General features: G+C 45.8%; 1 protein-coding gene across 15 annotated transcripts in view; it reads right to left on the bottom strand.

The window, feature by feature from the left end:
* The window catches only part of CASK (calcium/calmodulin dependent serine protein kinase), a 407679-nt gene extending 395647 nt beyond the window's left edge, over positions 1 to 12032 (bottom strand). For 9 of the 15 annotated variants that reach the window (XM_040338071.1, XM_040338076.1, XM_040338079.1 and 6 more), the window contains exon 1: positions 11544 to 12031. In XM_040338071.1, the coding sequence (XP_040194005.1) occupies positions 11544 to 11602 (59 nt within the window). In that variant the 5' untranslated portion in view covers positions 11603 to 12031. Of the gene's footprint in view, positions 1 to 11543 lie in introns of all 15 variants that reach the window. The other 6 variants (XM_040338072.1, XM_040338077.1, XM_040338074.1 and 3 more) reach the window with 1 other exon arrangement.
* Positions 12033 to 13252: the final 1220 nt, after the last annotated feature.

The following is a 13252-nucleotide window of genomic DNA, read 5'->3' as shown; positions in this document are numbered from 1 at the left end:
AAACTGAGCTGCAGCATGGTGACCAAGAGCATACAGCGGTTTACCAGGACAGGTTCCACTCAGAACAGGCTCGCATGGTCTACCAAAGAAGTTGAGTGCACTGGCTGAGCATCATATCCAGAGGTTGTCTTTGGGAAATATACGTTTGGGTGTTGCCAGCATTGCTGCAGAGGGCAGACTAAGGACATTAATTACTGGAACTATGTCCTGTGGTCTTATGAGACCAAGATCAATTTATTTGGTTTAGATGGAGTCAAGCATGTGTGGTGGCAACCAGGCGAGGAGTACAAAGACAAGTGTGTCTTGCCTACAGTCAAGCATGGTGGCAGGATTGTCATGGTCTGGGGCTGCATGAGTGCTGCCGGCACTGGGGAGCTACAGTTCATTGATGGAACCATGAATGCCAACATGTGACATACTGAAGCAGAGCATTATCCCCTCCCTTCGAAGACTGGGCCGCAGGGCAGTATTCCCAACATGATAATGACCCCAAACACGCCTCCAAGACAACCACTGCCTTGCTAAAGAAGCTGAGGGTACAGGTGATGGAATGGCCAAGCAGGTCTTCAGACCTAAACCCTATTGAGCATCTGTGGAGCATCCTCAAACGGATGGTGGAGGAGCACAAGGTCTCCAACATCCACCAGCTACTTGATGTCGTCATTGAGGAGTGGAAAAGGACTCCGGTGGCAACCTGTGAAGCTCTGGTGAACTCCATGCCCAAGAGGGTTTTGACATTTTCACTTAGGGGTGTACTCACTTTTGTTCTAATAGCAGTTTAGACATTAATGGCCGTGTGTTGAGTTATTTTAACTACTAGCCGACCAGCCACCGTCATTATACGGCGGCAGGTCGGCTCTCCTAGGCGAGAGCCCGTAGCTATACGTCCTCTCTTTTAGCCGCCACTAGGGGGCGCGTGCGCCCCCGACTCCCGTGCGTGTGCCCGGCGGGCGCGATCGCCGCCGGGCACATGCGATCGCTCGGTACAGAGCAGGGAACGGGAGCTGTGTGTGTAAACACACAGCTCCCGGTCCTGTCAGCGGGGGAAATGCTGATCTTCCGTTCATACAATGTATGAACCGAGGATCAGTGTTTCCCCTAGTGATGCCACCCCCCCACAGTAAGAACACACAGAGGGAACATACTTAACCCCTTCCCCGCCCCCTAGTGTTAACCCCTTCCCTGCCAGTGGCATTTTTATAGTAATCCAATGCATTTTTATAGCACTGATCGCTATAAAAATGCCAATGGCCCCAAAAATGTGTCAAAAGTGTCCGAAGTGTCCGCCATAATGTCGCAGTACCGAAAAAAAAAAAAAAAAAAAAAAAAAAAAAAAAAAAAAAAAAAATCGCTGATCGCCGCCATTACTAGTAAAAAAAATATATTAAGAAAAATTACATAAAAATACCCCCTATTTTGTAAACGCTATAACTTTTGTGCAAACCAATCAATAAACGCTTATTGCGATTTTTTTTACGAAAAATAGGTAGAAGAATACGTATCGGCCTAAACTGAGGGAAAAAAATGTTTTTTTATATATTTTTGGGGGATATTTATTACAGCAAAAAGTAAAAAATATTATTTTTTTTCAAAATTGTCGCTCTATTTTTGTTTATAGCGCAAAAAATAAAAACCGCAGAGGTGATCAAATACCACCAAAAGAAAGCTCTATTTGTGGGAAAAAAAAGACGCCAATTTTGTTTGGGAGCCACGTCGCACGACCGCGCAATTGTCAGTTAAAGCGACGCAGTCCAGAATCACAAAAAGTACTCTGGTCTTTGGGCAGCAATATGGTCCGGGGGTTAAGTGGTTAAGGGAACAGCAAACTTACACTGTTATACAAGCGGTACACTCACTACATTACATAGTAGCAAAGTGTCATTTCTTTATAGTAAATATATACATACACACACACACACACACACACACACACACACTGTATATATCATGTAATATGTTTATGAAATTGAAGTAGAACTGAAAAGGCAATTTTTTTTTTCCCCGCTTTTGATAGAGGAGGGTTAGAACTCCATTTTATTCCCTGTCCCATAGCCAAAATAGGAACGGAGGAAATCCCTAGTTGTCACCAGGGCCATCAGAACTAATGTGCTGAGTGAAAGATTTCCCATCTATTCCTGTTCTGGTGAAATGGAAATCAGAAAACGTGCCATTTTCTTTCAATGAAAATAGTAAACAGGATAAATAGAGAGGGTAAATCTCCCCAATGGGTTCCCTTAAGCTATTGCATTGTTGGTTCACTTACCTTTTCCTTCGATTTCCCATCTAAAATTTTTTTTTTTTTTTTTTTTTTTTTTTTTTAGAAGGGAAATCAAAAGAAAAAGGTAAGTGAACCAACAATGCACTAGCTTAACCCCTTAACGCCCGCCGCACGACTATATACGTCTACAGAATGGCACGTACAGGCAGAAGGGCGTATATATACGTCCTTGCCTTTTAGCGGGTGGGGGGTCCGAACGAGATCATCCCACCCCCCACTGCGTGCGGATTCCCTCGGGGAGCGATCCGGGACGACGGCGCGGCTATTAGTTTATAGCCGCTCCGTCGCGATCGCTCCCCGGAGCTGAAGAACGGGGAGAGCCGCATGTAAACACGGCTTCTCTGTGGCGGTTTAACGAAAGCTCTATTTGTGGGAAAAAAAGGACGCCAATTTTGTTTGGGGACCACGTCGCACGACCATGCAAATGTCTGTTAAAGCGACGCAGTGCCGAATTGCAAAACCTGGCCTGGGCATTTAGCTGCATAAAGGTCCGGGGCTTAAGTGGTTAAAGGAACCTATTTAAAAAAAAAAAAAAACCTTTACAACCCCTTTAAACATTAGGTCCACTTGAAGGAAAAAAAAACTGCTGTGTTAAAGGAAAAAAATAAATAAAAATCCTTTTGAACACCCATTAGGGCATTCGATATACGACCTCAAGCATTATGCAAATTGCAGGGACACACTACAAAACTGATCAGCACTCTCCAATATGATTTTAACACAGCATGAGGTGAGAAGGTCAACACCCTGAACATTTACCCCTGACCTCGAAGAAAGTTATACATATACTTTCATTCGATGTTAAATAGTTAAAGTGGAAGTCCATGCTAAAACTAAAATCCCTGCATCTATAGACCAGTGTTTCTCAACTCCAGTCCTCGGGGCGCACCAACAGGTCATGTTTTCAGGCTTTCCATTATTGTGCACAGGTGATTTTATCAGTTTCACTGCCTTAGTAATTACCACAGCAGTTTGATCTGAGGGAAATCCTGAAAACATGACCTGTTGGTGCGCCCCGAGGACTGGAGTTGAGAAACACTGCTATAGACACCTACGATCTAACACTAACCTATCTAGCCCTGTAAAGAAAAAAAAATGAGTATACATACCTTTTCTGAAGCCGATTTAACCCAAATCTCCAGCAGCGGAAGCTCTGCAGAGGACACGGCCAACAACGGCTGTGAAATGAATGGGAGGGGGCGTCACCCATAGACTTACTATGGGGCTTCTGTTGTCAGACATGTCCTCTGCACAGCAAGATGCCACTGAAAGCTCAGCGTGGCATCGGGTCGGATCAGCTTCAGAAAAAAGGTTATATATATATATATATATATATATATATATATATATATATATATATATATACACATATATACACACACACACACACACACACACACACACACTTATTTTAAATTACAGGGCTAGATAGGTTAGTGTTAGATCGTTGGCATCTGATGCAGGGATTTTAGTTTTAGTATGGACTTCCACTTTCAGCAGTTAGTACTGCACTCCAGAGCCAAGGTGTGAGCACAAGCCTTTATACAGCTCGATATCCTGTAAGACCATTACCCAATTACAGACTTCTCCTCCACTCACAAGACAAAGACTGCTTCAAGGCAAACACAAGTCTTAAAAAGCAGAGCTAAAAAGCCATACATATTGTGCCTAGTGAAGCTTGTAAAATGCCATTGATGAGAATGGGCTATGTGACAATAAACAGAAAATTACATGGCTACCTTTACAAAGCATGACCTTGTATCCGTATGAATGTAAACACCACAAATGATACAAAGACAATGCAGATCACGAAAAAAAATAAAGTTTAGGGGATCTTTTACTTCTAGTAGAGCTGCACAATTCTGGCTAAAATGAGAAGCACATTTTTTTTTTGCTTAGAATAAAGATCACGATTCTCGCAGTGTATTAGCATTTTTCACATTGTACAAATACAATTGGCCTAACTTTCCTGTCCATTTTTTTTATTTTATTCAAGTGTATCCCCCCCCCCCCAAAAAAAAACACAGTTTAAAAAAAAAAAAACGCAGTGCAAATACAGTATGACCGAAAATATTGCACCAACTGCCATTTTATGCTCTAGGACAGGGGTCTCAAACTGGCGGCCCTCCAGCTATTGGGAAACTACAAGTCCCCATCATGCCCAACTGTGGAAGTCATGCTTTTAACAGTCAGCCTTGCAGTTTCGCAACAGCTGGAGGGCCACCAGTCGGAGACCTCCGATAAAAAAATATAATGTTTGAAGGTTCCAAGTAATTTTCTAGTAAAAAATACTGATTTTAAAATTGTAAACGACAAGTGTCAGAAAAAGATTTAGAATTTAAGTGGTTAAACTGACCTCAATTACAGACTGAAGTTCATTCCTTTGATTTAAAAAAATAACTAAATGATACTTTGTTTATAGTTATCTCCCAGCACAGACAATGATGTGATTAACTTGGCAGGCTGCCTGTCTTTTGTTTGTTTTTTTGACAGCTGTGAGCAGGAAACTCTCTGCACTGAATCAAGGAAATGCTGTATTAAGATCATGAGGGGGGTTGAAGCGAGATTTTTTTTTTTTTTTTAACGATTAATTTTGCAGCTCTAACTTCTAGAACACCATACACTCTTGATTGCTCGTTTTATTTAAATAATTAAAAATTATGGAGTGATGCTTATTCACAAATAAACGCTAGGACATTTGTCTCATAGTCCAGTTCAGGCCTAACATGCCAAACCCACTTGAAATTTCCCAAAAACCATGAAGGGTGCGTATAGTAGATAGAATATTAAGACAGCAATGTGTGAAATAATGAAATTGTTTTAGAGACTAGTTTACTATACAGTAAGAACACTAATCAAAGGTTACAAGGAATCTCACCCACAAACCCCCCAACAGGTAAATTTTTCTTCCTATCCCCACTTACCTTTTTCAATTGGTTATGCTCAAGTAACAAATATACATGCCCAGCAAACCCAGCATTATTTTCTTGTAATCTGCAGCTCCATGTCACCTTTTTTTTTTTGCTGCCAGCCCCCTAATGATGGCCGCCAGGTCTTTTCCCCATCCAGCTGCCGTGTAGAAGCGGAGGCCAACTAGGAGAACTGATGCAGATATCTCAGTAGGCTGCTGGAGCAGGGCTGATGTCATTCTCTCCCAGACAAAAATTGAGGCAGAAGGCTGGGTGGAATGAAATGGATTTGTTCTGCACTCCTGGGACCCGTATTCAACCAACAGTAGACTAAAGTCCGCTTTTCTGGTACAGACTCCGGAGGGATCCCGACTCAGCATGCTGCTGAGGGACTAAACTATGGGCCTTCAAAACTACGGCCCTCCAGTTGTCCAGGAAGTACAATTCCCATCATGCTTAGTCATGTCAGAATGTCAGAGTTTTACAATGCCTCATGGGATGTGTAGTTCCGCAACAGCTGGAGGGCCGTAGTTTGAGGATCCCCGGCCTAAACAAACCACTGCCGCCCTTCCACAACCCCACTTTCCACTGAGCGCTGGATGGGCAAAGCAAAGAGCAGGTGACCTAAAGTCACCAACTCTCTGCTCACTGGAAACTGAGATCAGCAGTCTTTGATCGCTCGGTTCTCAGTCTTAGAAGCAGCGAGGGGCAGCATTGAATCGATACTGCATTCACCTAGATTGTTTTTCTTCAAACCCCATACTTGTCTTTTAAAGAAGGGTGACATAACAGATCACTCCTCCACAATGTTAACTACCTGGAGAGGGAAACGCACCCAGTTTTCCATCCTCCATAAAGAGATATAGGATATAGCTATTAAAGGCATTTAATTAAATACATAGCACCTTTAATTAAAGTAGTTCTAAAGCCTGAAGATTTTTTTTACCTTGATTTGATCCAGCGTCCAGCGCCATTCACGGGAGCAGTGGCTCTGGCCACTGTCTCACTCCTCCATTGGGCAGATTGATAGCAGTAACAGCCATTGGCTCCCACTGCTGTCAAATGCCGTAATGAGGGAGAAGCCGAGTCACCAGGTCTGTGTCAATAGGTGCAGACTGGGCAGCTTGGAAACAAGGGTGCCTCCAAGGAAAGGGGCTTTCCCTGGGGTGCACATTTGCTGAAGGAAGAACCGGGAAGGCGGTGAACCCCAGAAAAAGAGGATCGGGCCTACTCTTTGCAAAACCATTACACAAAGCAGGTAAGTATACCATATTTATAAACCTTCATTTATTTTTTTTAAACCAAAATAACAATCACTTTAATACAGCACTATACATATTGTACATTCACATCAGACCCTGCCCTCGAGGAGCAGAAGTATGCACATACTAGGGCCAATTTAGACAGGAGCCAACTAACCCACAAGCATTTATACAACGTGTGGCAGAAAACAGATGTATGTGGAGGGAGGCTCAAACAAACGCAGAGGGAACATGAAAACTCCATGAAGACAAAGTCCTGGCCAGAGTCACATCACAGACCCCAGTGTTGCAGGTAAAAAGTTCTGGCCATTAAGATTGGCCACAGACAGCTCAATTTTCAGAGTCTCCCTGCTGAATCAGCCAAAATTCAAGGTGCAAGCACCACTTGGCTTGATAAAAAAAGTCAATTTAATAACTGACTGAAGCTGGTCATAGATGGATCAAAATTTCACTGCTAAACTGGCCAATCTAATGATTGACTTCTGACTAATGGGCTTGCCAGAAGGTTATTCCAAATCTGCTGCAGCCACTGATCAGCGTTTTCTGACAGCATACAATGTCACAGTAGGGAGTATTCCTCCATCCACCCACTGGCTGGTCAAGAAAAAAAGTCATTTATGGCCAGCCTGAGCCAGGTTGAAAATGATTGGCCGAATAAGGTCTGCTTCCTATCAGATGCTACCATTAGTAGCTGCTTAAATGCATCCTGCGAGTAAGCATAGATGGATTATTCGATTCCTCTCTTTCAGCCCACAGGTTGAACTAGAAAAATGTATACATTTATGATTAGTCTTAAATCTGAATTAAGGCATCTACTATTGTGTATAGTTACATTGGTCCAGCTTAGACCAATGTATGCATGTGCCATAAGTGGTTGATCCCAGAGGAAGCTGCAAATCGCTGTAGAAGGCACAACTACTACAGTATTCTCTGCTGTATTCCAGGTTTCATGCCAAGCTGTACTGCTGCTTGGAGAACAAGGGAGGTCACTCGATCAGTACAAGTGCTGTTTAGAAAACAGTTTGTTTTTCAATAGATGCAAAGCATGCTCCGATTACATGAAGTGGAGCTTGTGACATCACCATATCACCTTGTTCAATCAGATATTGCTATCAATTCATTGAAAAAATGCAAAGTCTTCTTTGAATGGTGCCTGTGCCAAGCGAGCAACCTCCTGTGTGCCCTGGAAGACAGTGGAGGACACTGTAGTAGTGGTGCCTACTGGTGTTTTCCAGCTTCCATAAACCAGTATGGCACATACAGTACATACTCACATCAGTCCAAGATGGACCAATGTAACAAATAAAAATAGAATAGAAAAATAACCTAAGCTTCAGCTTTAGCTGGACACATTGTGTCAATGTTGCCGCTTACTGATGACCATGCTGAAAGTCAGTCAGTGGGTGTCCCTAACACCATTCATAAATTACCTTTCATTGAAAAATCAAGAGGAACGTTTATGGGTGGGGTGAAGAAAAATGCTGCCAAAGCTGGACAGCTAGGATAGTTCAAGTTATTCCCTGCTGTGGATAATTGCAGTTGGCCTTGTTCTGGGACAAATGCCATTGCATCATCTTTTTGCCATCATAAATGGCCCTCTGGATACCTGGGCAGTTTGTGTGTTAAGACACTGTAGCAGGATTGCACAGGCTGGGTTGTTTTTCAAGTGATTGTAAAGGCTGAAGGTTTTTTACCTTTATATTTACCTGAGCCCAGTCTCTTTCCAGCCCTGTGCAAGAGAGCAGATGCTCTCTTCTTGCTCTTCATTGGCTCAGAGCCATTGGCTCCCGCTGCTATAACTCACAGCCAGTGACAAGGGACTGCCCCTGAAGTGAATGAAATTCAAAACGCGTCAGACATTCATAGGGGTATGGACATTCTAGTCATGTGCTGACTATTCACCATTTGACTGGATGAGTTGTATCAGCATATTTATATCAGTATAATACTATGTTGTATGTTCAGTAGAGCTGCACGATTCTGGTAAAAATGAGAATCACGATTCTTTTGCTTAGACTAAAGATCACGATTCTCAAAAACTGAATGGCAGAAACCCCCCCCCCCCCAAATAAATAAATAAACAAACCTGTGATTTATCTGAAAATATGAATATATAAAAAAAGAGACCAGTGATATGTCTATAATGTTAAAGACCATATAACTCCTATGAAAAAAAGCATGGCGCATGGATACACACAGTTGTACAGAACTGTGAGAGAAGCCCAGGCATCCATCCAGCGGCGCAGGCTGCTGACGTCTGTTCCGATATCGGCGCCATTTGCGTTCCACGCTGGTTATGTGGAACCGGCGGTGACGCAAAAGAATCGCGGGTCATCCCGCGGTGAAAATCGCGATTCTCTCCGCGATTAATCGCGCAGCTCTAATGTTCAGCCTATTTTTTTATCTGCTCTTAATCAATTGTTCGGCCTCACACATTCTATGCATGAAGATAAAAACCTTTAATGTGAAGCTCCCCCCCTCATACCTACCTAAGCCCAATCTCCATCCAGCAATGTGCACAAGACCCGAGGTGCTTCTTGGTCTCCCCCTGAGATTGGCTGAGATGCTGTCACTCACAGCCAGCGAGGTAGGAGCGGGGCTGAGCCGTGCTCTGTGTCTTATGGATGCAGAGAGCTGGCTTGGAAGCGAGCATGCAGAAGTGCGCACTCAGCAAAAGGGGAGGGCACAGAGTGCCGGAAGGGGACCAAAGAAGGGTCAGGGCCTCTTAGTGCAAAGACCAAGTAAAACATGTTTGGTATTTTTTATTTATTTTTTTATAAAAAGGTTTCCTTTACAAATCACTTTAAACTTAAGGTCACTCATATCCGGTGTGGGAAACAGCAATGCCTGTACGTTTCCCGCACTGCAATCGCATTGGGTTTGCAATCCACTGTTGGTGCAGACACAAAGTTAATGACCCTCCTGAAAGGGTCGCAAACACAATGTGGTTTGCCCAGAATGGTTTGTATGGTACAAAACAACCATGCAATACGGCTGCAAAAAAAAGATACCTGCATGTCTTTGGTGTGATTTAAACCAATTCAAAATGAATAAGCTCAAATAGCGCAGCACTGATTTGCCCAGTAAACATGCACACGTGAATTGTAAAGTATTCTGCCCATGTGCATGTCGGCTGTGCCTGCAACCTCCGATCAGCGCTTTCAGCTAATGGCAGAGAGTGCTGATCAAATGGCAGGACTAATGGCGGACGTTCCTAGCAGAGCGCTGATCAAAATATTGACAGCAGTGGGAGCCAATGGCTTCTGCTGCTATTAATCTATCCATTAAGGACCCAAGACAGCAGCTTGAGCTGCTGGGCTTGTTCTCGTCACTGGAAAGATCGGGTTCAGGTAAGAAAAAAAGGAGGGGCAGCTGCACTACAGAAGATTTTTCACCTTAAAAAGTGGTTGTAAACCCTCGTGTTTTTCACCTTAATGCATCCTATGCATTAAGGTGAAAAAACACCTTGCGGCGACCTGCCCCTCCGCCCACCTGTTTTATTTTTATCCCATTGTGGGGTATTTTCTCCCACCACGCAACACCTGTTTTTTTTTTACCTGAGCCCCGAATTTCCCTCGGCGGGAACGCGCTGTGTCTCTCTCCGCGGGGTCCTGGCTCTTGATTGGATAGATTGATAGCAGCGCAGCCATTGGCTCCCGCTGCTGTCAATCAAATCCAATGACGCATGGGCGAGTCCGGAGATTGTGTCTGTGGACGCAAATGCTGGACTTTGGAGCGCACCCACAAGTTAATTCCCCCCCTCCCCCCCTGGGAGAGCGCTTCTCCTAGGGGGGTTATCTGATGCGGGGAAGAGTCGCCGGGGGACCCCAGAATTGGACGATCGGGGCCACTCTGTGAAAAACAAGCTGCACAGTGGAGGGAAGTATGTTTGTTTTAAAAAAAAAAAACACGATCCTTTACAATCACTTTAAGACCCCTTTCACACTGAGGCATTTTTCAGGCGCTTTTGGACTAAAAATAGCACCTGTAAAACACCTTCCCTGCAGTACCAGTGTGAAAGCAAGAGTGTCGCTGGACCAAGTAGCATCTTTGGGGCAGTGGAGGAGCGATGTATACACCACTCTTGCCCATTGAAATGAATAGGCACCGTTGCCGAAGTGCCTGCAAAGCATTTCAGCAGCGGCGCTACACGGGCGCATGTAACCCTTTATTCGGGCGCTAGCGGGGGATAAAAATCGCCCCGCTATCGGCCAAATAGCGCTGCTAAAAACAGTTAAACTAGTAGCGTTTTACTGTCAACGCCCGCCCTAGTGTAAAAGCAGCAGGTACAGTATTCGTAGCTGCTGACTTGATTTTTTTTTTCTCTCTAGGATGAAGATCCTTTTTAATAACACCTTTTCATCTATCATCAGTCAGTCAAATGGCACCCCTAGTTTCCAGTGACATCTCCTCTACTAATAAAATAATGATATGACATGATGTACTGAGCCCACATCCGTTTTGACATATTCAGCAGAAGCAAAAAAAAAAAAACCCAAGAGTGGGTGGCGTTACCGACTGGAGAAATCAGGCACACCAAGTCCAACGACCTCCTACTTCTAACAACTTGAAATGGAAATCGCTTTTCAAGAATCGCTCCGCAAAAGCTCCTACGGCAACGTGCTTGCGGATAGCAAAAAAAAAAAGGGTTGCAGTCGTCCCAGCAGACATGGATTCATGCAAGCGATGCTGTGATGATTCCTGCCCCCCTTTGACTGCAAAGCTTGCATCTGTCAAACCTTGGGACCCTGGTGGAAGAAAGCCATCTTAGAGAGACCTGAGCGTGCACATCATCTGGTGACAGTGGGGGGGGGGGGGGGGGGCAAGGATGGAGCATACAGGAGGCTTGTCCCACCTTAGATCAAAGCCATATGGTCAGATCCAGCTAATGCACAATCATCATTGGGGACTGAACATACAGGTAATCCAAGAGCTCTGCAACATGCCCTGCCTAGAGGAAGAAGAAGGGGGGGGGGGAGACCCATTGGCATCCATAGAACTTGCACTGAGATCATCCAGCTGTGATGATGTGATCCCAGGTGTCATTGTACAGCCATACATCTCCCATAATAACCATGCATAGGTCCAACTTACTTTCCGATCACCTCACACAGCTCATACACATCTTCAAACAGCACGTCGTCGTCGGCCATGGTCCTGAGAGGGGATTTCAAATTGTAAAAATAAAAATAATAAGGTCCAGCCGAGAAGATATTAGAATCCCAGGGGGAAGAGGGAAAAAAACACAAAGCTGGCCCACCACACAAATCCGATCAAGATGACACAGAAGGTGACACCCGGCGCTCCCCTTTCATCAATGGGCAGGCAGGCGGCCGCTCTACATCTCAGGGCCGCCGCTTCTCCACCATCCCTACAGGAAACCGAGCGCCTCCCGGCGCCGCCGAGACACACTGAAAGCAGACCGCGCCTCGATGGTTTAGTCCTCTCTCCCCCCCCTCCTCCCGAATTAGATGACGGTGTCCGCTCCTGAGGTAACCGTGCCCCACATTTCAAAACCTGACGCGTGAGCGCGCCCTGCCTTTTTCTCCTCCAGCCTTTCAGGATACTAGGAGGGAGGCAGGATCTCGCGCGTTCACGTGACCGTGCCTGCCGTAGGTGACGTCGGGGAGCGAGCACGCGTTCTCCACTCCTTTCGGGAAAAGGGTGGAATGCGCAGGCGCGCTGATGGCACAACTCCCCCTGACTGAACGGCTAGCTGGCACGGCGGTGAACTCTTTTGTGACCTTATCTCTGGCGCTAGGTGCACACGGATACTGGGATTATCCAATAAGATGTGGCGTTCATGCGCTATATGCCGCTCTTACGTTTTCGTACAGTTTATGATATAAAAAGGAGAGAAAGAAAAGCACCAATAATAATCGGAGGAGGGGCTAAGGTGGTCTGTTAAACCAATAGCTTGCGGTCCTGGAGAATTGGCATTCAGTGTGGCCTATGGCGTGCTGGGAGAATGCACAGCATCCCATTCCCTTTAGGCTCGGAGGTGATTGCTGATCTGCCATTGCCAGCACTGACCATCCTTTGGTGGAGCAATTAAGCCCCTAGGGTGTGGGAGCACATGTGTACAGAGGGGAGGGTGGGGGCGTGCGTGTACAGGTGGGTGGGAATGAGCGCGTGTGTACAGGGGGGTGGGAGCACATGTGTACAGGGTGACATGCGTGTGTACAGAGGGGTGGAAGCACATGTGTACAGGGTGGTGTGTGCGTGTGTACAGGGGGTGGGAAGGAGTGTGTGTGTACAGGGGGGGGTGGGAGAGAGCACGTGTGTAGAGGGTGTGCGCGCGTGTACAGAGGGGGCGTGTGCGTGGGAAGGAGCGTGCGTGTATAGGGGGGGGTGCGTATGTGTGTACAGGGGGTGGAAAGGAGCGCACCTGTACAGGGTGGTGTGCATTTGTGTAGGGGGTGTGAGAATATGTGTACAGGGGGGTGGGAAGGAGTGCGTATGTAGGGGGGGGGGGGGCGCATGTGTACATTGTGATGTGCGTGTGTACAGGGGGGTAGGAGCACATGTGTATAGGGTGGTGGGAAGGAGCACGTGTGTACAGGGGGGGTGGGAGTACATGTGTAAAGGGTGACGGGGATGGGAGCAAATGTATACAGGATGACATGCATGTGTACAAGGTGATCTGCATGTGTATATGGTGGGGTGCGCGTGTGTGTACAGGGGGGTGGGAAAGAGCGCATGGGTCCAGGGTGGTGTGCGTGTGTAGGGGGTGGGAGCGTGTCTGTGTAGAGGGGAGGTTGGAGGAAGTGCGTGTGTACAGGGAGTGGGAGCACATGTGTACA

This window comes from Rana temporaria, chromosome 2, assembly GCF_905171775.1.
Source record: "Rana temporaria chromosome 2, aRanTem1.1, whole genome shotgun sequence".
In the NCBI taxonomy this organism is placed as follows: Eukaryota; Metazoa; Chordata; class Amphibia; order Anura; family Ranidae; genus Rana; species Rana temporaria.
Note: the sequence above shows the minus strand (reverse complement) of the source record. Positions and strands in the feature narration are given on the sequence as shown.